The sequence below is a fragment of the Rhagoletis pomonella genome, unplaced genomic scaffold, assembly GCF_013731165.1.
Source record: "Rhagoletis pomonella isolate Grant_MI unplaced genomic scaffold, Rhpom_1.0 Rhpom_scaffold_00001, whole genome shotgun sequence".
NCBI classification, from domain to species: Eukaryota; Metazoa; Arthropoda; class Insecta; order Diptera; family Tephritidae; genus Rhagoletis; species Rhagoletis pomonella.
Window position 1 is genome coordinate 21,560,831 of NW_023458555.1, and position 25,873 is coordinate 21,586,703.

Genomic DNA, 25,873 nt, shown 5'->3' on the forward strand with positions numbered 1-25,873 from the left:
ATCGATTGCACATTCTATAGGCTTAATACTTTCGACTGAGTAAAAAATAAAAAATAAAAATAATTTTAATTAAAAATAGCCTGGCCAGGATTTTTTCAGCCAACTCACTCGCGTAATATTTATTAACACGTTAAATTTCATATAGATTTCATCCATTAAACAGATGGGTGAAGGTCGTGCCCTTGTCGGATCTTAGACTATTAAGAAGAAATTGTAATTAGCAACCAGAGAAAATTCTGAGTAAAAATGAAGAGGAAATAACTATTTATACGAAAGAGTTTTTTTAATTTTGTAGGAAACAGCATGGTTTTTAGAAAATAATATCTATCAAAATTATAAAATATTTGACTTAAATAAAAAAAACAATTTTTTTTGGTAAAAAATGATTTCTTGGGGAAAAACAAGTTTTTTGGGAAAAATATTTTTGGAAAAACACTTAAGAAAAAATCTTTTTTGAAAAATAAGGCTTGAATTTTTTTTTTATAGGACCAAATCATGAAATTAATTAAAACAAGTAGAATAATAAAGTGGGGGGACTTTTCTAAAATGAAAAAAAATACCAGTATTATTTAACAACAAAACAACAAAAAAACAAGTAAGAGCAGCGCTGTCTTCGGCTATGCCGAAGGCTTCATACCTTTCATGAACATCTGCAAATTTTACTTTGACAGATTACTGCTTTTGAATACATCTGCATACATCGATAGAGGAGTTACATACTTATATAAAAAATCGCATCTAAACAATCAGAGGTATGGAAGATATACTTTATATGGCACCAATCTAAGTGATTTTCACTGCTATGTGATCGGTATGTAAACCGGTAACACAATTTATTGGGTTTAGTTTCCTACATAAAGGAGATATATGGCAAAAACTGGTATCTGAACAATCAGTGCTATAGGAGATAAAGCTTATACAGCATAGATTTTGATGATTTTCTCAGTAGACTTTGTATTATTATTTATAAAATATCTTACGAAATTTATCGGTTTTAGCTATTCAAATAAAGGAGTTTTACCGTAAAATCCCATATCTGAACAATCAGATGTATGGAAGATATATGTTGTAGTCATCCGATCCTTGTTATTTTCACTGTAAGTATTCTGTAAATAATGAGTGAAAGTGGTGCGAAATTTCATGTTCCTAGCTGCATAAATGGAGGAGTTATGATAAAAGACCTCATATCTGAACAATCAGTTGTATGGGGTCTGCAGGTTATAGTGACCCGACCTTTGTTATTTTCACTGTAAGTCTTCTGTTGATAATGACTGAAAACAGCGCGAAATTTCATGGTCCTAGCTACATAAATGGATGAATTATAACGAAAAATCTCATATCTGAACAATCAGTTGTATGGGAGCTATAGGTTATAGTTACCCGATCTTTTTAATTTTCACTGTAAGTTTTCTGTTGATAACTATTGAAAACAGTGCGGAATTTCATGTTCCTAGCGATATAAATGGAGGAGTTATAACGAAAAATTTTATATCTGAACAATCAGTTGTATGGGGTCTATAGGTTATAGTGACCCGATCTTTGTAATTTTCACTGTAAGTATTCTGTTGATAATGGGTGCAAGTACTGCAAAATTTCATGTTCGTAGCTGCATAAATGGAGAAGTTACAACGAAAAATCCCATATCTGAACAATCAGTTGTATGGGAGCTATAGGTTATAGTGACCCGATCTTTGTAATTTTCACTGTAAGCATTCTGTTGATAATGGGTGCAAGTGCTGCGAAATTTCATGTTCGTAGCTGCGTAAATGGAGAAGTTATAACGAAAAATCTCATATCTGAACAATCAGTTGTATGGGAGCTATATGTTATAGTGGTCCGATTCTTCCGGTTCCGACAAATGATTAATACATTATAAAAATACACGCACCTACCAAATTTGATCCGGATATCTCGAAAACTGAGAGACTAGATTGCATACAAACAGACAGACAGACGGACAGACGGACAGACGGACAGACGGACAGACGGACAGACGGACAGACGGACATGGATAAATCAACTCAGCTCGACGTTCTGATCATATAAGTATACATTTTGATGGGTCTATCTCTTTTTGTTCTGGTACTTACAAACATCGGACCAAAGTTATAATACCATTTCATGCTCATGAAAGGTATAAAAATAGGTTTAGGGATGCGTCAAAGCTAATAAAGTGTTTCGTAGAAAACCAATATTTATCGATCGGAAGCTCTTAATTTTCAAGAATTCTATACCATATAAAATACACGCGATGTAGAAAAATTCCTGGCACTGAAAGCTTAACATTTTATTTTTTTTTCGTCCCATGTATTTTCGAGCCACCCTATAGTCTACACTTGTATAGTTATCTGGTTAAAAATTATTATTCTATAGTAGGGGTATTAATCTAACGTCACCAACTGCCGATAAACGTGATGAAACTATGAATTTGTATGGATCTTATAATTTTTTCACGTTTATCGGCAGTTTATTACGTTATATGAATACCCCTAGTGTATTTTATTCTAAATTGAATAAAAAATATAACCAGATACCCATTTCACTACGGAGATAACCAAACAGGAGTGAACCCACACATCGAGTTTTTTTTTTTATTATGCGAAATTTTTTCATTTAGCCCTTCGGTTTTCTCTTTTAACATACCCTCCAGTCGCGAGTGTCGACTTTCGATGTGCGTTCCAAAGTGCCAATTACATTAAACCAGTTATTCTTAGTTGAGGAGTAAATATCCATTGTAACGTTCCAGCTGTGCAGAGCTTCCGAGACGTCTAAATTACTCGAATGCTCCATGGTAAAGCTGAGCTGCTGTCCAATTTTATCGGCCGTGTTTATTAGATCTTGTTTACAAATCGAGCCATCGATCTATAAAAAATAAATTTGTTTTATATGTATTTGCTCAAATTGTTCTATTGGACGAGACAGAACGTGGGCGATATGATCTACTGCTACTTTGAGCACATTTTCGTACCCACCTTCGTTGGTTTTTCATTCTGCACAAGCATCGTAAAGTTTCGGTCATGTCCAAGATGTATCGAACTCAATTGTGCAACACCAAAAACATACATTATAAAGTTTATGACCATATTGCGTGAGAAACCGCTGTCAAAGTAATAAAAAGGTGATGTGAAAATGGGACCAAGAAGCCTTTTAAAAATTCATACTCACTTTTCCATAAACTCTGACTTGAGCAGCATGCCGCGGTACTTATTCAATTCGTTTAGATTTGTTTTAATGGACACTGAAATGCCCAAATCGTCTGTATCGTATCTGAACAGCTGGAACTGAAAGTAAAATTTACTCACTAATTGAATTTTGTCTTCAACTCCTTCAACACCTTCAACTTACCACATCCACAAGCCTTTCGGGATACAAGACTTCATCAAAAGGCTGGGTAGCTTTTGTTATCTGTCCACGCGTCGAAGTAATCGAACGCGATTTAAATGAAAGTCCACTTGTCATATTCTCCGGACGATGGAAGGAATAACGCAAACATTTGCTAGTAATATTCATATTTAGATCAGTATTGAACGGCACATAGATAAGGAAGCCCTGTTCACGATTGATTTCATGATCCAAGTTCAAGAATGGATTGTAGCTACGACTGCGACACGATGCGTACGACGAGTAACGGGCATCAATCTCCAGCGCTGATTTCATGACATCATTGGTGCGATGTTGTGTAATGTTGCCACGCAGTGAAGTGAGTACAGTGGTTTGGAGTAGCACATCGGAAGCGGTGCCCAAAACTGTGGGTACCGAATATTTGGTCATGAAGGGCCAGCGAATGGTTTGCATATTGATGTGACTATCAGCGCGTATGATATAACTGACGCGATTGATAACTGAGAATTTGAAAAAAAGTGGGAGAGTGATGGAGAGAGTGCGAGACACAATCAACACTTACGATCGGAGTAGGTTAGTTTTTGAAAAGTTTTCTGATTCAGGTAATACGATAAAACTGTTTTACCCTCCATTTGTAGGATAAATTCAAGATGCAGCGGTTTGGATTCAATAATTGGCGCCTTCAGGGCGTGCAATAATTCCTTAATGTGTTCGAATTTTAAGGGCGTTGCGGTATTCTTCAAAAATTTGTGGAATATGGCATCGGGTAGACCGCGTGCCTTGATATAGAGCTGTGGAGGGAGGAAGGAAACATAAATATTGTATAAAAAAAAATAGAAACATCTTACCGCCAATTGCCCGGTAAATTTGCCCAAAGCTTCTGTATCGAACTTGAAATAAGCAACCACTGGCAAGTCTGATTTCGAGTCACCTACCAAAAATACTTGCAACATAGCGCCAATACCGAATTTCGAATCACGATAATCGAAAATATAATTTCCGGTGACCCAGTAACGAGATTCGGGCTTTTGTGGTAAATGTCTATGCATATACGAGAGCAGACGGCGGCTAAAGGAGAGAAGGAGAGTTTTACTTAGATATATACAGAGAGAAAGGTAGCCAGAGACCTAGTTCATTTTTGGTGCAAAAAAATTTAAGTTCTAATTGTGGTTTATTCGATAGCGAGTACTGATTCTAAGACAAGGCTTCAAAGAGAAATCGAAACGGAGCATCTCTGTGCTCGATCTCTCGACCTATAGACAGATAAAAATAGAGTGAGCACTGCAACCATTTGGTCTATTGTGCCCTAAAATCATCAGAGCACTGCATCTAGACCTAAAGACTTCATAAATTTTTTAATAAATCCCGGTGGTGGGGTGTGTATGTGCTCTTCCCTTGGCCATGGATGTACTGTACACCTCTCCCTTCACCTTCAGTGGCCTCACACTCCAGGAGAAAGGGCAATGTTGTCTCTTTGGCGGAGTCACAAAAGCGATAAAGATCGCTTTACCAGATCCCTAGCTTATGCAAGTGGTCTCTTAGCCTACACTGACCCGTAAAAATACCTATAATTTTTCTTGCGCTCTATTTGGGGAGGTTTATCAGTAGCCTATATCTCTTTAGATTGTACCCCTTAGTAAGCTCTTAGCTTGTCTTGGAGTTTCGGTAATGCAGTTCCCTCATTTCCTTACGCTCCCATGCGCCCTGGTACTATTATCAGTTGGATAATATTATTCTCAGTAAGCACATTAAACTTCTCCAGGATCAATGAGGATTTGACCTCAAAGGATGAGAGAGCCATAAGTGCCTACTGACTATAATTAGATATAAGGATATTTTCACTTCGCTATTTCCTACGAAGGTTAACCTCTGCACAAAGACTAATAGCGTATATTCCCACTTGGAAGATGTTTGGGAAGGTTCACAAGGACACTGAAAGCTTCAGTCTAAGACCATGTACGCCTGTTCAAATACCCTCAGGGGTCATTGAACTGTTTGCGAAAACAGGGCCCGAATCGGAGCATTCGATATCGAGCGTAACTAGAATTGAAATTTGTTTTTAAGATCACGGCCTTCGATAACGAGTTGACTTCTCATTTTAAATTGTATTGCAGAGAAAACAGCTGTAATTTTAGTTGATTCGATTCAAAACGAGGAATCATTGAATCACGAATGCCGCGATTCATGCCCACCTGTAATTCCACTTCTTTTAGAGTCTGGGTTAACAAAATGATATCATTCGAATAAAGGTATATGACCTTGACCTAGACGTAATGGGAACACATGGAAATCGGATTCCCGATCAACGACGTATGTATGTATGAATGAAATGAGTTCAGAGATGCACCGCTTCGATTTCCGTTTGTTGAATAAGAGCTTTCATCTCTATTTTCAGACAAGCTCATCTCTTGTTAATGCTATCACTTACAGATGTTGATAACAAGGATAAGTCGTCTCGGATATACTCGTAATGGTGGTGCGATAATAGTTAATCATATGCGGATCTGTTTCACTTTGTATGATGCGATGAATACTGATAAGACGTGCTGCTGTCGGATTTGAAATAAGTAGAAGAGTAACAGCAGTGACACGCAGTTCCAAGCTGGCATTGCGTGATTCAAAGATGGGCCAATATATTTCATAGATCTGCGAAATAAAAATAAAAATTTTAAGCGGCACCTACGATCGTATTCTAATACTACTCCCTTCTTACCCGTTCTGCGCGTTCGGTGGCTAGCGAGAGGGTCGCCCAAGCAGCCAAGAATTTGATATCCTCATTTTCATTCGGATCACTAACAATGGGATCCAGGTAGTTGGCTACGTTGCCCACCTGCAGATTGCTTAGGCCTTGTAGGTACAGCATTTTTAGTTCATAGTCACGACTATCTGCGAAAAAACGATACACATTAGAAGATTAACATTTACATACATGAAGTCTCAATATTTTGAGTTTAGCCGATCTCGCTTTAGTAAAGTTTAATTGTCTTCGGCTGCGCGTCCCCGCGTTAGACCTTTAGGGTCAGCACGTCGAGGCCGTAGAAGACACGGTCCTGCCTCCACTCCAGAGGTTCGGTCGAGTTCCTGTTCAGAGACAGGACCACTTGCCTCGACGGGCCACATGGGTCTTCAATCCGTAGGACCCTCTAATCACTCGTTGGAAGAGCCGGAATCATGTTATTTATTTAGCATTCTTAAGATGCTCTCCGGCGAAGATGGCGTCATCACCAACCACAACCTGGCCTGACTTGAATGTCTTTCCAGTCCAACACTTCCAGATTTGCACCACTTTCAGACAGCTCCCACCTTTGCGACGGTCTTATAGAGCGCCACCGACCTCGCATCATCACAATCTACCATCTTGAAGTGGCCCTGGTACCAGCTGGCATCTCTGCACGCGGAAGGGGTTCCGGGTTCTCCAACAAGACGTTTGCTAGAGCCGCCTTCACCCACCTCCATTGTTCTCGAGGGATGGCGCCGAGTTCATTAAACTTTACTAAATGGAACTGACTTCATATGACTTACTCAAATAGAGATTAAAGTATTTTTGTACATATTCCTCAAAAACGTCCTTATTAATGCGGCCAGCCATGAAAACGTTGTGTACCAATGTGGAGAAACTCAAAATTGCCGCTTGGTGCACGTCTGGGCGATCAGGGCCTAAAAATTTAAAACAATTACGCGTAAAACTATACTTCTAAGCCTTATTTTCCATTTCTCAACTTACCCAATGTCAAAAAGACCTCGCATTCTTTCACCAATTCCAGTGACAGCTCGAATATATGGAAGGGTATTGAAATTAAAAGTTGCACTGCAATCGTAGACTTAAGATCTTTCTCCAGCACCAAATCTCGCGTTAAAAATACAGACGCTTTAGTGCCGATACGCGGTATAATCTCGTGAAAAATATTCCTTATAGTCTCTTGCCGGTACGAAGTTCCTATATCCACATCTCTATAAAGTTTTTTCACCGAATCGTAATCCATTTCGGAGAGCACTTTTATCAAATCAGAAACCGCCGTGTCATAAGGTTCGCCAAATTGTAGCTCAGAATTTTCCAGACCCTCTGCAAGGCTGTTCAACATGCTGGATGCGGCTGTCATTAATGACTCTTGCAGCTGCGGATTGCGACCACCTGTCGGATCGTTAATATCGATGGGTAATAGCTCAAGGCCCGATATCTCAGAGCACATGGAAGTCTCAATATCGATGGGATTGTCCAGAGAGGTCTCATTCAAGAAATTGAGTAAGAGTCTAAAATAAGAGAGTGGCAATGTTAGAATAACTCCTCATCCTTAAGATCAATTAAATTTTCGCTCTCTTTACATACTCCGAGTTGATAAATTGCGCCTCGCCCGTCGACTCAAATGTGTGTATCAAAGTTGTGCCCTTCACATGAGCCATGCTGAGGAAGTAGCCAGTCACTGGGTGTGGTAACATGCCATAAATGGCTTCGTTGCCGATGATGACATTCTTTTGAAAGTCGAATTCACACGTATTCGAGGGCACATTGCTGCGTGTCACGTGTATGGCTTCCGAAAAGGGTGTGCAATTCTTCAATTCCGGTGTTTTGCGTATGGAAATGTAATTGGTTTTGTTCGAGACGAAATACTCTGTCGAACATTTGCCATGTATGCCGATCTATTGTGAGAAATCATAGCGTGAGTGACCAATTGAATTGTAAAGAAAGCGTAATTTTAGAAGCGTACCTCATCTACGACGAAAGCGCCGGTAGATTCAACTTGAAATTGAAGTATAGATGCAATGGCACGTTTGAAATTCGTCGACCAAATAGGATCTGCTTCTTTGAAGAAGAGATGTGAGACGGTGCCGTCCTTTGTGAGTACGATTTTGAAGGGTTTGTAGGGTGGATACATTTCCTTATTCTGCAGGAATTTCTCACCGGAATTATTTAGTGTTATATCATCGATGACAAGCTAAAAAGAGAAGATAGGCGATAATTATAAAAGGGCATACGTGGGTAAAATTATAGGGCGGCATTGCTGGCCCGAGAGACCGCGAACCTAAATTATCAATTTTAATAACACTAAGTACTTAAAAGTTATAATTTCTTTAAGTACTTAAATTTAATTAAAGTGAGACAACTAAGGACCATATGGTCAACATTTTTGTCGTTAACGTTACAGTCGCACGTATATTTCTGTTCATATTTCTACATTTCATAAGCTACATTTTATATATAGACACTTGTTTCCTATCTTTTCTTGTTTTAACGATAAATGTAGTTTCTTGGGAGTCAGTTATATATAAGTTATAATAGGTTTGTTCCACAAGCTACTCGAAGTCACTTCGAGTTACACATACGCGTTTCACAAGTAAGTTTTAGAGTTTATTTGATATACGCCGACAGTTTGAACTTTGCTCGAGTTTTTCTACAAGTAGATTGTGGAACAAACCTAATATAACGTCACAGAAACGGAAAACGTGGCAAACCCTGCAAAGTTAAAAATTAAACGAAAGTGTTTTAATAGTGATCGAGGTTTAAGAAACTATAAATATATTAAATTTTGGATAATGTACGTTGTTGACAAATCTATGTATAAATCGAAAATCCTACTAATAAAAATGTGAAAGTTTGTGAGAGAGTATGTTTGTTTGTAGCCCTTTTACGCTAATAACGGCTGGACGTATTTCAATAAAATTTGGCCTACTTATAGGCTATGACCTTGACTGGCATATAGGATATATTTTGAAGGGGTTGCCACTTTTTTCAAAAGTTAAAACGAACTGTTTAACAAGTTAAATAAATTGTTACAACAATGTGGGTGTCAAACAAAAGCAGTTTAAAAACGATTTATTTAAAAAAATTTTTTGAATAGAGTTACCACTTTTTCATAAACTTAAAGTCAATTTAATTAACTGTTTAAATCGAATATTTTAGTATGGGTACCGTATGAGAAAGGTTTAAGACAAATTTATTTCTAAATATTTTTAAAGAGGGCTGCCACCCGTTAAGAAATTCAAATACAATTTAATTAAAAGGCTAAACGAAATGTTTTATTATGGGTATCAAACGAGAGAGGGTTAAGAAAACTTTCTTTCGAAAATTTATTTGAAGGGAGTTGCCACCCGTTTAGAAATTTGAAACCGTTTTAATCAAACCTACTAGCATTATAAATGCGTGAAAGTTTGAGTTAGTGAGTGTATATGTTTGTTGCTCTTTCTCAATAAAATATGGCTCACTCATAGGCCATGTCCTGGATTAACATACAGGATATTTTTAGGAAGGGGGTTGCCACTTTTTCAAAGTTTATAATCAACTATTCGTTAAGTTAGATGAAATATTACAATATCCATATTGTTAAAAAAATGGTTCAAAAATATTTTTGAAGAGAGGTGCTACCTTTTTATAAACATAAAATCAATTTAAATCAATATTTCAGTATGGGGTTCAAATGAGAAAGGTTTAAGACAAATTTATTTCTAAATATTTTTGAAGAATGTTACCACCTGTTAAGAAATTCATAATCAATTTACTTAACAAGTTGAACGAAATGTTTTAATATGGGTATCAAAGGACAGAGGGTTAAAAAAGCTTTCTTTCGAAAATATTTTTGAAGAGAGTTGCCACCAGTTTAGAAATTTAAAATCATTTTAATCGGCAAGTTAAATGACATATTTAAATGTAGGTGTCAAACGGGGAGGTTTTAGTAAGCTTTGCGGACTTTCGAGCCCCTGCAACTGGGCTTGACCAGCGTTGACGCCTTGATAATTTTTAACCAAGATAGGTAATTTTTTCTTTATTTATCAAGTTTGGTAATTTATTTTTCAATTTGGTAACTTTTTCGATTCGGTCTTACATGGTTCTGATTCCACATTAGTAAGTGGCCCGTAAGCGTTTCCTTTTATAGAAATACCAGGTAATCCTGAAAGTTTCGCAAGGTGAAAATTGTTCCAGCGTTCCTTGGCTACTAGAATGGTGTGATCTTTGACAAACTGCTTGAAAGTGGCTATTGCTAAGTATATCCACTGTGCCCTTTCCTGGAAGGTTTTGGGTGGTTGTTGTTGTGGTAACAGCATACAAATTGTCCGGTGTACCCGGCAACCATATATATGAGTAGAAAATATGTATGTTCTCGTTCAAAAAGCTACGGCATTCAGCGGGGGACTTCACTCTGTCTATGTGTGAGTCGAAAGCTTTCCTTCAAGCGTTGAATTTTTAATATATTTTCTTGTCACTTGTTTAAATACAGTGGTCGAAAAAATTATAGCCGAACCATATTTTGGCAAGTTTTAACATATTATTAAAAATTACCAAACATATTTTATGTGCAGAACTGTACAAATATACATGTCGAGCCCTAACTGCCAAAATAACGTAATTATGTACATATGCTTGTGTACATTAGTTCTGCACATAAAATTAATTTGGTAATTTTTTGTTGATTTTGGTAACTTTTTTCGGTGATTTAGGTGAAAAATAAAAAAAAATTATCTGGCAACACTGGGTAGGTACATTTCGTCCAAAATGGCAACCGCGAGCAGTATACATAAATACTACTTTATCCAAAATTGAAAAGGGGTTAATGACCAATACATATTATATAAGCTAATTAATTCAAATGCTTTGAAGTAAACATCCTTTCGTGACAATAGCAAACCAAAGAGCTTCTATTTAAGAAAAAACGTCTCAAAATGTTGGCCCGACGCTCTTATTAGACCAAGCTTCTTACCAACAATTGACAACAAATTTTAGTAATGACTGAAGTGTACTATTTTGAAAACGTTTTGATACGAACTTGATGCAATTATGCTTTGTTAGATGCTTTTGCCATTCTCTTAACGCCGGTTCAGATATTCATGGCTTCTATAACTATCCGTAACAGCAATTGAAATTTCAAAAATTGTTTGGGATAAATAAATAAATCCGTTCTGACACGGCGTAAGAGGGCACGTACAACCACTTTCTGACATTGTAAAGACTCACACCACAAATTAGCGAAAGTGTCGGCAAAATGCAAGGCCGCGAAACATTTATGTGTTTTTTTTTTAGTTCGTCAATATTAAACAATAGTCGAATCGACTAACATTAGTTCTCTAGGTTTAAGAATGAATACTTATACATATATGTATATGTATGTATGTATATACAAATATAGATAGTACATAATTGGAATTCGCGCTTCTGTGTATTCGCTGTATCCTGCGTAAGCGTAAAGCGCTGGTTAAACTTACATTGTACTGCAGCGCATAACGTGAGTATTGTACACGGCATGACAGCGAAGTCTGGTGGATTTTGATTTTTCGCTATGTGCCATTTTCAAAGAGAGATGCCACTCTCATTGCTCTCATTAGTCACTTCAGTCCAGTACCCATCAGATTTACAGGAATTAGTGAGAAGTTGTGCTTGCATATACATTGGGGCATATTTATAGTCGAAACAAAGTCGATTACAAAGTTAGTTGTCGCCCGCCTTACCATTGAACATTTTGACAAAAAGCAGCAACTAACTTGAGTGTCGACTTCATTTGGGCTATGAATACGCATTCATCAGCTATGCTGCTTAACTATAACCTGGACTAATGGAACAGACTAACTGATTACACTGATGAGCTGATTCTGGGAGATTATGCGCTCTATGCGGAGTATAATTACATTCCTGCTTCACATGCGCTGCTTCTCTATTCGCTGCACTGCAACGTAAGTATAATCAGCTCTTAACTGGACGAGCGTGTGGTACCGCTAGCAACAACAAATCACACGCTCATTCAGTTACAATTACACAGCATACAACGAGTACACAGAAGAGCGAATTCCTCTATACAATCATAAGTAACCGAGGATAAGAGTATTTAATACCAAAATAATTGTATTTTTAAAAAACGAATTTGCCGTTGCCTGTGACGTCAGTGATAAGGCCCAAATCCACATACATATGTAGTATGTATTTATATGTACATATGCACATATGTATGTAAAAGTAAATGCATGATATGTATGTCGAGCCCTATCCGCAAAAATAATGCAAACGATGTCGCTTACGATTTTTTGTTAGGGGTCGATATGATCGTGAATAAACAAAAGAAAATGTCGAATATGTGAATAATAATATTATAAATATATTATATTTGTTGAAAATTTTATAATCAATGCTAGTAGCTATACATTAAAAAAGAAAGTCAATTTATTTAGCACAGGATTTTTGAGTTTATTACCAGTTTTCTTATTTTTGAGTCTGCCAACTAAGGCTGCCACCTTTAGTTTGTACTACATTTTTCCATAAAATGTACCAGATGCAAGCCGGGATAGGTTGATTGTGGAAATGAAAAATGGATAGGTGTAAATATACATTCCGACGGCTTATACATATTCAACACCTTCCCTCTACAATTTTTAGAAAAACCAGTTTCTGATATTAAAATCCACCTAAGAGTTAGCTGTTATAGATTCTATTAAGGATATCCTTATTTAAAGCTAACTATTGATATATACGACTGGATTTAAAAGTTTGAAATAGTATCAGAGTTGACATTTAAGTCACAGATGGCGTTTAATATCAGGCTAAAGTTTTTTTAAAGTGACAGATGAGGATATTGAATGGAAGATCCCTTATACGGTAATACAAAATAATTTTCAACAAAAAAAAAATTATTTAGTCCGATATTATTCATATACATACATGTACATATATTTTCGAAGCCATAGTTTATTTTTTATTGTTTCTCGTTACGTACGTACTATGTTTATATATTATCGCAGCAAGATAAACAGACACTGTTCGCTGGGTGTTGAGCTTACTGCTGGAAGTACACAGTACTCTTGGTGTTTTCCTCACTTTTGTGAGCGAAGTTATTTGGGCTTTGGACTTCCCGTACCAGTAGGTACCCATGATATTAATATTGGCGGATGCGATTGCATATGCATATGCTGTGTGCCATCGTTCTGGAATTTTTTTTGCTGTAGGAAATCTCGGAAGCTCTCGTTGGGATAAAGGTTGTTGCTTGTGTCGGCAAAATCATAGTTTTGTATCTACATATAACACCGTGCGACAGTCGATTTTACACACAAATAAATCAATAGCTCTAGTAATTAAATACTTTTCAATATGCATAGTCGACTCTTCTTTTGTTTACAATTTGGTTGTGAAAGACACTCTAGCTGAGGATTAGACATATTTACCAGAATTTACCAGCAAAAAATCTTCGGACTAAAACTGGTACTGGTTCTGACAGATAGAGGCCCTTTTTCGTCCTCTCAATTTTCAGAGAACCGAGTACGGGGTCGATTTCCTGTAAAATCTGAATCGGACTGCCTAGTCCGAGCTCGTACGCGATTGCACCTAATATTTTGCCGAAACTAGGGGCCATAAATAGTAAAACTACGTTGTTTTTCTCTCTGACGTCAAAATTTTCCTAAACGGACTGTGGAATTTTAAAGATAGTTAAATTAATTAAAAAAATTATTTAAAAAAGTCAGTACAGCATAAGAGTATGGGTATCGTATAAAAGAGAGTTCGGTAAAATTAAAAAAAGGTTAAATTTTTTGGTGCGTGAAAGTTTGAAATAAATATTTTTGAAAAAAATTGTATGTTAAGTATTTGTATACACCAGATCATGACCGTTCTTGTGAACCAAAAGACTTGAATTTGTTTAAACTCCACAGAAATTTCTCTTTCATCTGGTACCCATATTATTATGCTACCTTGCACTGAATTTTTTAATTAATTTTTAACCGACTTCAAAAAAAGTAGGAGGTTATCAATTCGTCGGATTTTTTTATGCATGCTACCGCATAGCTTTGGACCACTTAAACCGATTTCTATAATTCTTTTTTTTTTTAAGAAAAGGTGGCACCAGAGAGAAAACCCAAAAACGCGGTTTCACTATATCTTACCCATAATATCGTGAGTATATTGATTGTTTTAGTGTTTTGAAATACTTTGTTTTTTTGTCGCACGGTGGTAAATAATTGAGACACGGTCGTCCGCCCGGGACAGAGATTCAAAGCCAGCTACGGAGGCTATTTCTTATTATTTAGGTCAATATTCTTATTATTTGGCCCAGTGTATAATCCAAATGCATATGTGTATGTATGTATGTACGCCTATTACGATTCTTGAGCGGAGAACGGTTATCAGGGGTAATCAGCTGTTTGTGTGATAAGCCTTTATTTTCGGCCCTTTTGCTCGATAGAGACGTACACACATACGAGTATATAACATGCACATATACTCTGTAAAAACATATGTGTGTACTTATGCATATTGTATAATCATAAAACAGTTTGCATGTATTCTGCTGAGCTGTTGTTCGAAATTGAGATATTCTCAGATTAATCATTGCCGGCTTATGCGAGTTGCTATGAGTTTACTTGTAAATATTTACTTTTTTTGCACTTCAAACACACACATATATGTATGTATGTACATCCATATACGAAGGAGCATATATACATATATATATGTGATATTCTTAAAAGTTATTTGTACACTAGGGTGGTTCAAAAAAAAGTGAAGGCGGAATTTTAATGTTCTCACGCTCTAGGATTGTTTCTATACCGAAAAAATATATGTACCCCTTTACTATTTACTTTGAAATCAAAAAATATTTAAAGGACGCTCAAAGCTCTTAAAGTTTTCCATGTATGGGGAAAAACAATTTTCCGTAGAAATGGTATAAAATTCTTTTGAATCCAATAATTTTCGAATCCCATTTCTCTTCGGAAGACTTCCAATAACAATACCCAAATTTTAATTTAACCATTAATAGTATTTAACCATTAATAGTAACTAATAACTAAGTAACTTTTTAATAGTAACTATTTTTATAGGTCACCCAAAAACCCCACAAAATGCAACGAGGGACACATTAAAAATCTTTAGTATCTAACCAATGGTCTCCTGAAGAGAAAAAGATTTTTCCAAACGAAAATATTGATTTTCGAGAATTCTTACCATTTCCACGAAAAGTAGTTCTTCTTACATATAAAATACATGCAAAATTTTGAGCGCTTTGAGCGACCTCTAAAATTTTTTTGATTTCAAAATAAAAAAAGGTGTTATATTTTTTCGATATAAAACAGCCCGACCTTTCTTTTTTCACATGCATTTTTAGACCAGCCTATTGTACACACATGTGATGCTGTTTGGGTTATGAAACGTGACACCAATTGCCACGATTCGTCGCCTATCTGCTGATAGTTGGCGGTCGGCTGACAATGAGTTCCCACAATCCCTACGCCAATCTGTGAAATACATAGTGCAGCATTTGCAAATTGTGCGTGCGAGCGATTCAATGATAATGCCCTGTAGAAAAATGTTCATCATTTTTATTTTAAAACATGGATGAAAGATTATGGAAATCAAGTTATGGAGTGAAACAAATTATTTGCGGAGAACACCATCTCTTAAAGAAGAAGGTTTTTGGCCAATAACCAAACGCGCGCAGTGGTCTGAGAGGAGCGGAAAGTCACAAGTTTCGAGACGTCTCGAAATAGCCAACTCGGCGGCTAGGTCGGATTTTACAGAAATTTGCCATGTTGTACCTTTGCCTTGAAATGAAGAGGTGTAAAAAACGGCATAGATTGGAGAATTTCCTCGGCCACTACATTAAGTAGCAAGTATGAAAGATGATATCCGATTTTAATAGAATTTGGTTTTTATAAATGGGTTTATTAAGATAATCTATATGTATATACTGTGTATGTTTATATGTATATACATATGTACATTGGACCATACCAGAAAAAAAGTTCGCCGCACTTCCTTGAATTTAAAGTAGTTTTGCAAGGCAAATTCAAAATTTTTTTTTTTTTTTTTTTGGCCGAACGGAGGGTCTCTTTTATACATTTTTCGCCATATCGTCGGATCTTAAATTAAGATGTATCGATGTTCTAGTCTCGAGGTGAAAATTTTTCTTTGTTCAAAGTTCATTGACCTCAAATACCCCGTTCTAGTTCTTACCCACCAGTAGCTCGTTTCTGGACCAATTCTCTACCAAAGCGAATTGAGATATGAATTCGCCGCCCTGTTTTCTATTGCTAATGGGTAGTAGAGAATGACGTATATTCTCTACCAGTAGAGAAATAATCGGTAGAGAAGAGTTACAAAAACGAGCTACAGACCTAAGTTCTTATCCCCAAAATGTACCACTCTAATGTCAGTAAATCAAAGCCAAAAATCATTAAACTTTTGCTAAAAAAGTATTTCGATTCGAATGCAATTTCGATATTTTCTTTTGGCGGAAAGTAGGTGTCGACTTTTTAAATTTAATAGTTGAATAAATAAAAAATAATAATTGACGAGTGCTACCGAATAAAATTATAGTATAAAAAACTAAAACCTCGCTATTATAATTTGCATTCGTACTGTCATCAGGTATGAGAATAGAAATCTTAGGCGCACCCATATTACATAATTACATCACGAGCTAATAAAAGGGAGGTAAAAATGTAATAAGGTTCGTCGAAAAAAGCAATTTTTCATTTTTTTAAATTGCCTTGCAAAAAATCTTAAGGTACAACGTTGTACGGCGACTTTTTTTTGTTTGCTTATAAGATGGTACGGTCTTCTATACATACATAAATATGTATATAATTAGCGACATAGCATGTTTTTTTCATAAAACCAACACTTGCACCATTGCACATTTTCCGCGCAGGGTATGTTCCTCAAGATGATTGTTGTTGCTGTTTTTTTTGCACTGTCTGTGTTCGTTGTTAGTCAAAGCAATTAAAAGTGATTACACGTTCATGGCGGTGGGACCCACAACAGGCAATCGGGCGACAAGTGTTGGTGAATATCACAGTTCGCTGTAGTTCAACATCGCACACTGGAAAGGTTAAATTGTTTGACATCCTCATAAGCAACAATAACAACTAAGCAGCAAACTACCAAGCAAACACAATAGTCATTTAAGAAATTGTTGTTTTTGTTATTATATTTTATTTCTCGCTTTTTTGCTGATTAATTTGCTTTTCATTTTATGTTGTCTTTTTGCTTTTCATTGAATTGAAAATAACTTATTAAGCACAAAAAAAGGGGTTAAGGAGTGAAAGAGGCCATTGCCGAAACAAAAATAAAACTAATTAAGTTAAAAATCGAATTCAAATTAAAAGAACTTTGAATCTAAGACCACAAATGTTGAAATTTATGCTTTCTACTGCATTCAAATTCGTTCACATACGAGTACATGCATATGAGAAAATTTAACGAGTTGTTAAATTAAAAAAAAAAAAAATGTGTCTTTGGTCGAAAATGGTGGTTCACATATCTTAGAAAATGCATTATCTTCAGTTTTGTATAAAGAACAAGATTCCATTGCGAAATTGTATTTAAATGAAAACTCAAAAAAGATATACTAAAAAAAAGTAAAAATAACCACTCAATTTCATATACCCGTACTTGCGTAAGTAACGTATACGCCTCGTAGCACCATAAGTAATCATCCAACAAGTTTAGCCGCACGCCTTAACTTAAAAGCTATATTATTTAAAAGTGATTAAATATTGGCGGGTAAGATTTTTACACAGTATTCCTTATGCACACATAAGTATATACCAGAGCTGTGAAACTGTGAAATCATTTAAAATTTTAATCATGTTCCCTGTTTTCCCTGTTGTTTGGTGGTGTGGTTTCTATTTTTTTTTTTCAATCTACAATCATAAAAAAAAAAAAATTGATTTCACACAGCAAGGTGGTAAAACCCTGAATAGAAAAACTGAGAATGCTGAAGTAAACATAATTCAATACTGAACTAGCTTCCAGATGTATGAACACTTTGCTATGTGTGCATTCTCTAATTCAGTTCCAATCAAATTTTATACACTAAGAAAAATATGTAAGTTTAGATGATGGAATAATGAGGTGTATGCACTTTAAAACGATATTGACATACGTGTCGGGCATCAATGCACAGCGGTCACACGGGCTAAGCCATGTCCTACGAATGGATGCTTATGCTTGGACGCATGAAACACAGCTAGATTCACATGAACATCTTATACAACTTTATAGTTTTGGTTGTTTAAAAACTGAGTGCGAAATGTTCCAATACAATTAGTATCTATAATTTTTTTCTTTAAAAGATTGGAAAATTTGCAGAACATGAAAAAATTATGCATAACAACCATCGAACGCTTCATCATTCAGTCCATGGTTTATCCACATATGTACATATGATGTCCTTTTTTAAAATACATTTGTACATATGTGCCAATTTTCGCGCGGCCATCCTTTATGACAAGTTTTTATTTATAAAAACCGATATAATAATTTCCCAATACTAGGCGCTCATACATGGATTTTGGATGGAAAAACTTCCGAATGTGATCTGCCTTATTTGTGCCAATGCTGAGCACCCACAAAGATAGTGAAGGACCGCTTCTTTACTTACTTCCCCACAAGATTACAGCTACGGCACCGAGGGTTATACGGGACGCCCATTTTAGCTGCATGTTCACCAATGGGCCAATGTCCCGTTATCGTGGCTACTAATTTGACTATATCTTTCCACGACCTCTTGAGAAGTTCTTATGTCTTTGGCTTGTCATAGTGCGGCCATATGTTCCTCGCAGTTTTGCAGGGTAAAAGGTTGTTCCAACGTGTATCAGCCATACGTGTGAATTGCAGATGCAGTTCCCTTTTGATGAGTCCGAATGGACAATTTATAGTTTCTGCTTCAGATTCATCCAAAGATGCTCCGTCCTTAGCCAACTCGTCAGCCCTCTCATTTCCGTGTATGTTTCTATGGCCGGGAACCCAGATGAGAGTGATGTCTATTAACTCGGCCGCCGAGCTTAACGCATACTTGTAATTTCTGACTGTTTTGGATTTTGGTACTGGTGAGGCGAGTGCCAGAAGTGCCGCTTGGCTATCTGAAAAAATGTATGCTTTTCGTACACCTATGCAGTTCCTCTCTAGAGCTTTACAGGTCCTTTCGATGCCCAGTACATCCGTTTGGATGATGCTAGCAAAATTAGATACGATAGAGAGACATTGAGCGTTTCAGAGAACACCCCCGCACCTACACCGCAGTCCATTTTACACCCGTCAGTATAGATTTCAGTGGAATTCTCCTCGACTAACCTGCCCCTACTCCAATCCCGTCTTGAAGGAAACTTCACCTGAAAGCTTTTCCTGAAATCTGTTCTGGGAAGTATATAATCTGATTGTTTCCCTGATTCGATGAGCTTGACAAGAATACCATTATGGCCGTGCTGCAGCGCCCTCCAGCAACCTGACTCTTTGAGTCTGACTGCCGCAGACGCAGCAGTTTCGTGGATATGGAGTTCTATGGGTAGTTGATGCAGGATCACATTAAGCGCATCAGATGGACACGACTTAATTGCCCCTGTAGCACCTCCACAAGCTGCTGTTTTTATACTGCCTAGTTGCCTGACGTTGTATTATTTATCTAGTGCTGGCCACCAGAAGACAAGTTTTGGCTTCCATCCCTAGTTCCTACTGAATATTCTTTTACATGTAGGCTTTTGTAGGCTCTCTCAACCCGCCTGTCTATATTTCTATTTGTATTCCAGCTCAGTTTGATATCTAATAAGACACTCAAGTATTTAGCCTCGGAGGACAATGTGAGAGACGTTCCGTTAAGGGAGGGAAGCTTGAATTGTGGAATTTTTGTTTTATTGATGAACAGCATCAGTTCCGTCTTGCTAGGGTTGACACCCCGTCCTTTTTTTGTAGCCCACATGTTTAGCCGGAGCAAAGCTCGCTCTAGGATTTCACTAATCGTTGAGGGGAAGAGACCTGATACCGCCACCCCTACATCATCTTCATGTGCTATTACTTTCACTCCACCTTTGTTGAGATCCAGTAGAATGTCTTTCAATACCACCACCCATAGTAGCAGAGACAGAACTCCCCTTTGGGGAGTGCCTCTATTTGCATAACGGGATAGCGTTACTGCACCGATGGTTGAAATTATGATTCTGTTTATGAGCATTTGGCCCGGGGATTTGTTTGGGAATAATTTATTTAAAGCGAACTTAATTTTTTCCTTGTCTACGGTTGAGTCGAGTAACTCTTTTGAGAGTTGCTGACGATTTGTATGATGTCATGTTTTTGACCTCTGATCGCAGCCAGGAAAGTGTGTATTGATGAGGGTCTCTAGTGATTCCTCCGCTGTCCATGTCCATCCACCGTCCCCTCCCTTAATAAGGTTGGGGTTGGTGTGTTCCTTGGATAAAACTTTGCTTAGTCTGGCGGATTCCCTACAGTTCTCTATGGATGTGCAATAGGACTGCCAAGAGTCCGCTTTAGCTTTCTTTACTAATTTTTTGTACTGCCTTAATTCATTTTTGTATGGCTGCCACAGTTTTATTCTGTAGCACTCGTTAAAGATTTTTCTTAGATTTGACCTGTGCTCTCTAAGCTCCCCCCTCCACCATGGAGGGGATTTTTTTCTTAAGGACGCTTACTTGTGTGGATTTTTTAAAAGCTATGGCTAGAGTTTTTTCCAGCTTATCTACTGTGTCGTCTAGTTCTACAGCAGTTGTAATCTCCTTTGATTTACTACTGTCTAGGTTACCTGGCCATAATACTGTATTATAATGAAAAATACTTTTTTTTTGCTAAGTAATTTTTTTAATGCATGAAGAAAATTGTCGTGAAACGCATACGTTTTTGACTGTTTCTACGAAATTTGTCCGATTGAATTTTTTGTTCAATGCGCTTTCCCTCTGCACTTCACAGGTGCTTTTCGTGGTTCCACAAAAATAAGAAAGCGCCTGACGCAGTTCGAAAGCTAAAAAATAGTGACACGCTAATCTGCATGCTCTGCCACTGCCGACTACGCTCAATATGCACAAAGTAATAACTTTTCCATTTTTTTCCCAATCTTTGAGAAGTTCTTGATTCTCAATTGACTATACAACATTTTTTACAAGGTTTGATGAAAAGTTGATTAAGTTTGAATTCAAATTGATATTTAAATTTTTATTGGATCTCCACCCAAAAGAATATTATGTATACGAAATGTTCAGCTTGAAAAAAAATACAATTATTGTTTTCAACAACGTCTTTTTCGAACGTTTCCGGATACGAAAATTAATGATAACACCGGAACCCCCCAAAAAAAAGTGGTAAGTGCTTTTAACCAGACCCAGCTAACGATATGTATTTCGACCCGCTGAATTTGAGGTCTCTGGGGCTTGACTCGCACACCCCCAAAATTTCGAGCAATTTGCGAAAATTCCAAAAAAACTGCAACATTCTTATTTTTCGGTATTTACTCGAAATTTCAAGGGTGTACGATTCAAACAGACCTTAGATTCGGATTCAGCTGGTGGGTGGATCTGGTTAAATTCGCAGACCACGTTTGGTTTGCGTTCGAAAAAGATGATGTTATTTAAAAACAATAATTGTATTTAATTTTTTCAAGCCAAACCGATTTCAAGTTTATTTTTTTTTTAATAAAAGATAATTAAATTTCGCGTCGATAGATCGACGATGGCGATTCCGATGACGAAAAATATAATCCCAGCTCACTTTAATCTTAATAGTATTAAAATATAATAAATTTTATAATTCCGTTCGAAAACGGGTCCCAATGTACACGTTTACTCATTTTTTGCACTTATTTATGTATATTGAAATATTAGCTTGCATAAACATCATAAACTGTGTTTTAGTTATTTGTTTTTTTTTTTTTCATCTTTCACTTACCGCTGCGGCTAAAACGTTGGCCGTTTGTCGTTGTAACGTCAACTTGCCGCGCACAATCCAACCGGAAGTTGGCGGAGCCGGATGTTCATCTTCTTGTGGTGCCTTTGCACCAACTGCCACCGTACCGACATACTCATATTCGTATTGGCGATTCAAAGCGATGATATGAAATGCGCCCACACTCGCACTGAGAACAGCCAACAACAATACGACTGGCGAAGATATTGAAGTTGGAGAGATTAAAAAAAAAATTAGTTATTATAAATACATACATACACATTTTGTAGTTGTTTTAAACCAAATAATTTTTTCTAGTGTATAATTTAAATGAAACACAAACTTTTTGCACTTTCGCATGTGGGACGAAAACAAAATACTAATTTCCTGATGATAATAAAATTACGTCATCGCTGTGATTAGTTTTTAGAAAATTTTCACAAATAAAATTATTTTATGCCGCATATGTATATATGTAGTGATTTATTTGCATACATATGTATATGAATGTATATACATGGATGTATACACTGTTAGTGATGTGTATTCGGGTGGCCCTTAAAAATATCAACATCTAAATTTATAAGGGACACCCTTTTACATTGCTCTACGTACAAAATAAAGACGTCCACGAAAATTTCAAAATTTCGAAAAGATGTTTATGCGTCGCTCCTAGGGTTTAAAAAATGTACTTTCTCTAAATCGCAAATATTCGACAAAATTTTGACAAGAAATCTGATAAGTTTGACATGTTATTGAATCTTCTTCATTTACTAGCTGAGTTATAGCTGGAAAAATCCAAATTTTGTCGAATTTTTGCAATTTAAAAAAATAAAATTTTCAAACGCTGGATGTAAGGCGCAGCCTTTTATATTGTTTTACGTATAAAATAAAGATAAATTCGATAAAATTTTGACAAGAAATCTAATAAATTGGACATATTATTCAAGCTAGTTCATATAAATTCATAAACTCGCTGAATTATATATAAAAATTTCGTAACACGATGTTTCCACGCTTCGTAGTTCGCTCTCTAAGTAATTCGTGAATAACCCTGTTTCCACGACACACATTAGTAATTCGTTTGGCAGCTCTACTCTTGTTCTTGTTCTTCGCCATTTATTATTATTTTTCTGTACTGAAAATATCGAAGATGGAGCAAATATTTAATTCATCAAGGATTTTAATTTACTTAGAGAACATTTTATTAATTAATTTGCCAGCAACTAATAAAATGCCAGCAAATGCGAGCAGGCCGGTGAAAACTTCGATATATTTCCGATAAATATTAGAGAAGGCGCCGATTCGTTCGTTATTCGCATAGTAATTCGATCTGAATTACCTACAAATGAGGTTATTCGCTCTCAAAATTTTGCATGGCGAATTACGTAATTCGAATGGCAATTGGATGGCGAATGACGAATGGGAGAGTGAATTCAAATCTTGGTAGCGACCCCATCATGTTTTTTTTTTTAATTTTCATGGATATCTTTATTTTTATCATGGATATCTTTATTGTAACGAAACGAAGTGGTGCCCTATGATCTTGATATTTTAAGGACCACCCGAATGTGTACGCGCTAATTATTTGAATAATTAGTGTAAAAAATATAAATATTAGTTAAAATCGGAATTTCTACGTACACAATAAAATCGAGCACTTGTTGCCCGGCATTCTGGCAAATTTTTTGCTTAGCATTTTTTTTGGATTAATTGAAAATTTTTCTTATTTCTCAAATCCTTCCAAAGCACTTTCGATGTTGGCTTATTTTATTTCACTTTTTTAGGTTAAAATATAATTTTTTTTTGCGGATTACATTTAGTCTGCGCGCAATTCATTGGTGGTTCACACATTCATGCGATTCATTCAATTTTTATTTAAACACACACGAACGAAATATAAGCACAACTTTTTTGAAACTGATAACAGCGTTTGCAAGTACTTATGTTTTATTTATCACACACACATATATTTGAAATATTTATGTACATATGTATGTATGTATATTCGCTATATATTCATATAAACGTAAATTTTAAACATCTCGATTTTAAACTTTATTTATTCTTAAAGTATTTAAACCTGACTGGAATCACTAAATTCATAACCGTTTTATTTTTCTTTATTTTCAATTCGAAAACTTTCACCCGCACACACGCACACTAACGTAGACCGGAAAACTCGAAGCTGTCGGATTTGAAAATAAAATTTCCAATATCCTTTCTTTGCAAATATTGCTTTTCCTTTTTATTAGTTTCGTACGCGACGCGTTCAAAACACGTACTAAAGCGTTGCTTGACCGCAAGCTGGAACTTAGGGTGTTCGACTTGACAACGCTCGCGGTCGTGTTTGTATGTATGTATGTTTGTAGTTAATAGCTGTCCGGATTCGGCATATTTCGCCTTTCATTCTTCTAGATAAGAATGCCAGAGAAAAGAGCGCATTTACATATATATGCACGTAAGCACTATATAGTATTTAAATGTATATACTATACGTATTTATCTGTGTGTGTGCGTAAATTCGTATGTATTTTTTTTTTTTTTTGGAAAGACGCGACTGAGTAAAATAAGTACTTACATCTGGAGAAAGTGAATAGTGGCTTACAAGGAGTTGTGGCATTTATGAATGGGAATTGCATATGTATGTATGTATGTGCTTAAGTGAACACATGCAAATCCATGTGTAGCTGCATGTCCACAACCCTGCAGGAAAGCCCGCTAGCAAAGAAAAAATTTAGTGTACATAATTGGAATTCGGTCAATATTTAGTTGGTTGTGGTAGGTATGCCTCAGATTAACGCATGTAATTAATTTTATTGGCTTAAGAAGAGTAAGGAGCGAGGGTATAGAAAAGAAGTAATTGAAAGGTCACCCATTTTGTAAACAGATTTACACTTCAAAAGAGTGCAAACACCTCGTACTTATTGCAGAATGTTCCACAAGCCGTTTGAGGATAAAAGCATGTTCACATGCTGAAATCATGTAATTTTGCCTTGTAAAATCATAAATTTATCATAAATCAAAAACAAAATGAGGAAAAAAAGTTTTTTCATTTATTTCAGCGCCCGCTGTTGAGGAAACTTTAAGAAAATGCCTAAAGATATGCCATTTATTTTTTTTTAATCAATACAAACCACACACTCTTACGTGCACGTGCTGATCACATATCCATAGAAATTATGAAAGAAAATATGAACGTATTTCATTAATGTGAAGTAATTTGATTGAAACAAAGTAATTTATGCTGTAGTAATGTGAACATAGTTTAAAGTAGTTAATCAAATTAATAAGTAAATAATGATCTTTGCTTGCATACTTAAAGGCGCACTATTTGGTTAAAATATAAAGATTTTAGCAGGCAGCGGGTCACTAATACTACTGAGCCACGCCAACGCTACTCTGCTGAGTTCTCTGGCATAATAATATTGAAGGTAACGATCAAATAAATCCAGATATGGTACATACATACATATGTACCTGCAAAGAGGTTTATAATGTATCCTGGGTAACTTACTCGTCTCTCAGATTTACCGCAACTAATTTATCCTTTCACACGTAATGGGTTTTCCCAGAGTATCCCACTTTCATACATAAATAAGTACTTATGCATGCTTACATATATGTATATGTATGCACATATTTACGTCTGTATGCATTTGAGAAAATACGCTTTGAATGTGCCGGAAATTCTTTTAAGACGGAAATTCCTGGGATATTATTCTTCATGTTTGCCTTTCTTATAACAAGATTTATATGATAAATGACCGAGAGATTTGGGAATTTTGTGCCATATTTAGTTGGCAAAAAAACGTCTATAAATTTTCATCTATGTTATTTATTTTATAACTTTAAGTTCTTTTTCATCCTTCCTACTCTCCGCTTGAAAAAAAAAAT

At 36.1% G+C, this 25,873-nt stretch overlaps 1 protein-coding gene across 1 annotated transcript; it reads right to left on the reverse strand.

Moving 5' to 3' along the window:
• Positions 1–2,152: 2,152 nt before the first annotated feature.
• LOC118740927 lies at positions 2,153–24,270 on the reverse strand. The gene is made up of 14 exons (XM_036472686.1): positions 23,621–24,270; positions 21,980–22,191; positions 8,049–8,276; positions 7,670–7,980; positions 7,067–7,593; positions 6,865–6,999; positions 6,056–6,228; positions 5,771–5,988; positions 4,191–4,410; positions 3,905–4,133; positions 3,346–3,842; positions 3,166–3,281; positions 2,973–3,099; positions 2,153–2,862 (listed from the first exon to the last, which is right to left on the reverse strand). Exons 1-14 carry the CDS (start codon positions 23,673–23,675, stop codon positions 2,635–2,637), a joined length of 3,276 nt encoding a protein of 1,091 aa, XP_036328579.1. The 5' UTR covers positions 23,676–24,270; the 3' UTR covers positions 2,153–2,634.
• Positions 24,271–25,873: the final 1,603 nt, after the last annotated feature.

Excerpts from the sequence above, each read along its gene's own strand:
- LOC118740927 (XM_036472686.1), bottom strand. The coding sequence starts at position 23,675 with ATGCTAAGCAAAAAATTTGCCAGAATGCCGGGCAACAAGTGCTCGATT. Across the intron at positions 7,000-7,066 it reads CGAGGTCTTTTTGACATTGG|GCCCTGATCGCCCAGACGTG; the intron begins GTAAGTTGAGAA and ends TTAAATTTTTAG. Across the intron at positions 6,229-6,864 it reads ATACTTTAATCTCTATTTGA|ATAGTCGTGACTATGAACTA; the intron begins GTAAGTCATATG and ends GTTTTTTCGCAG.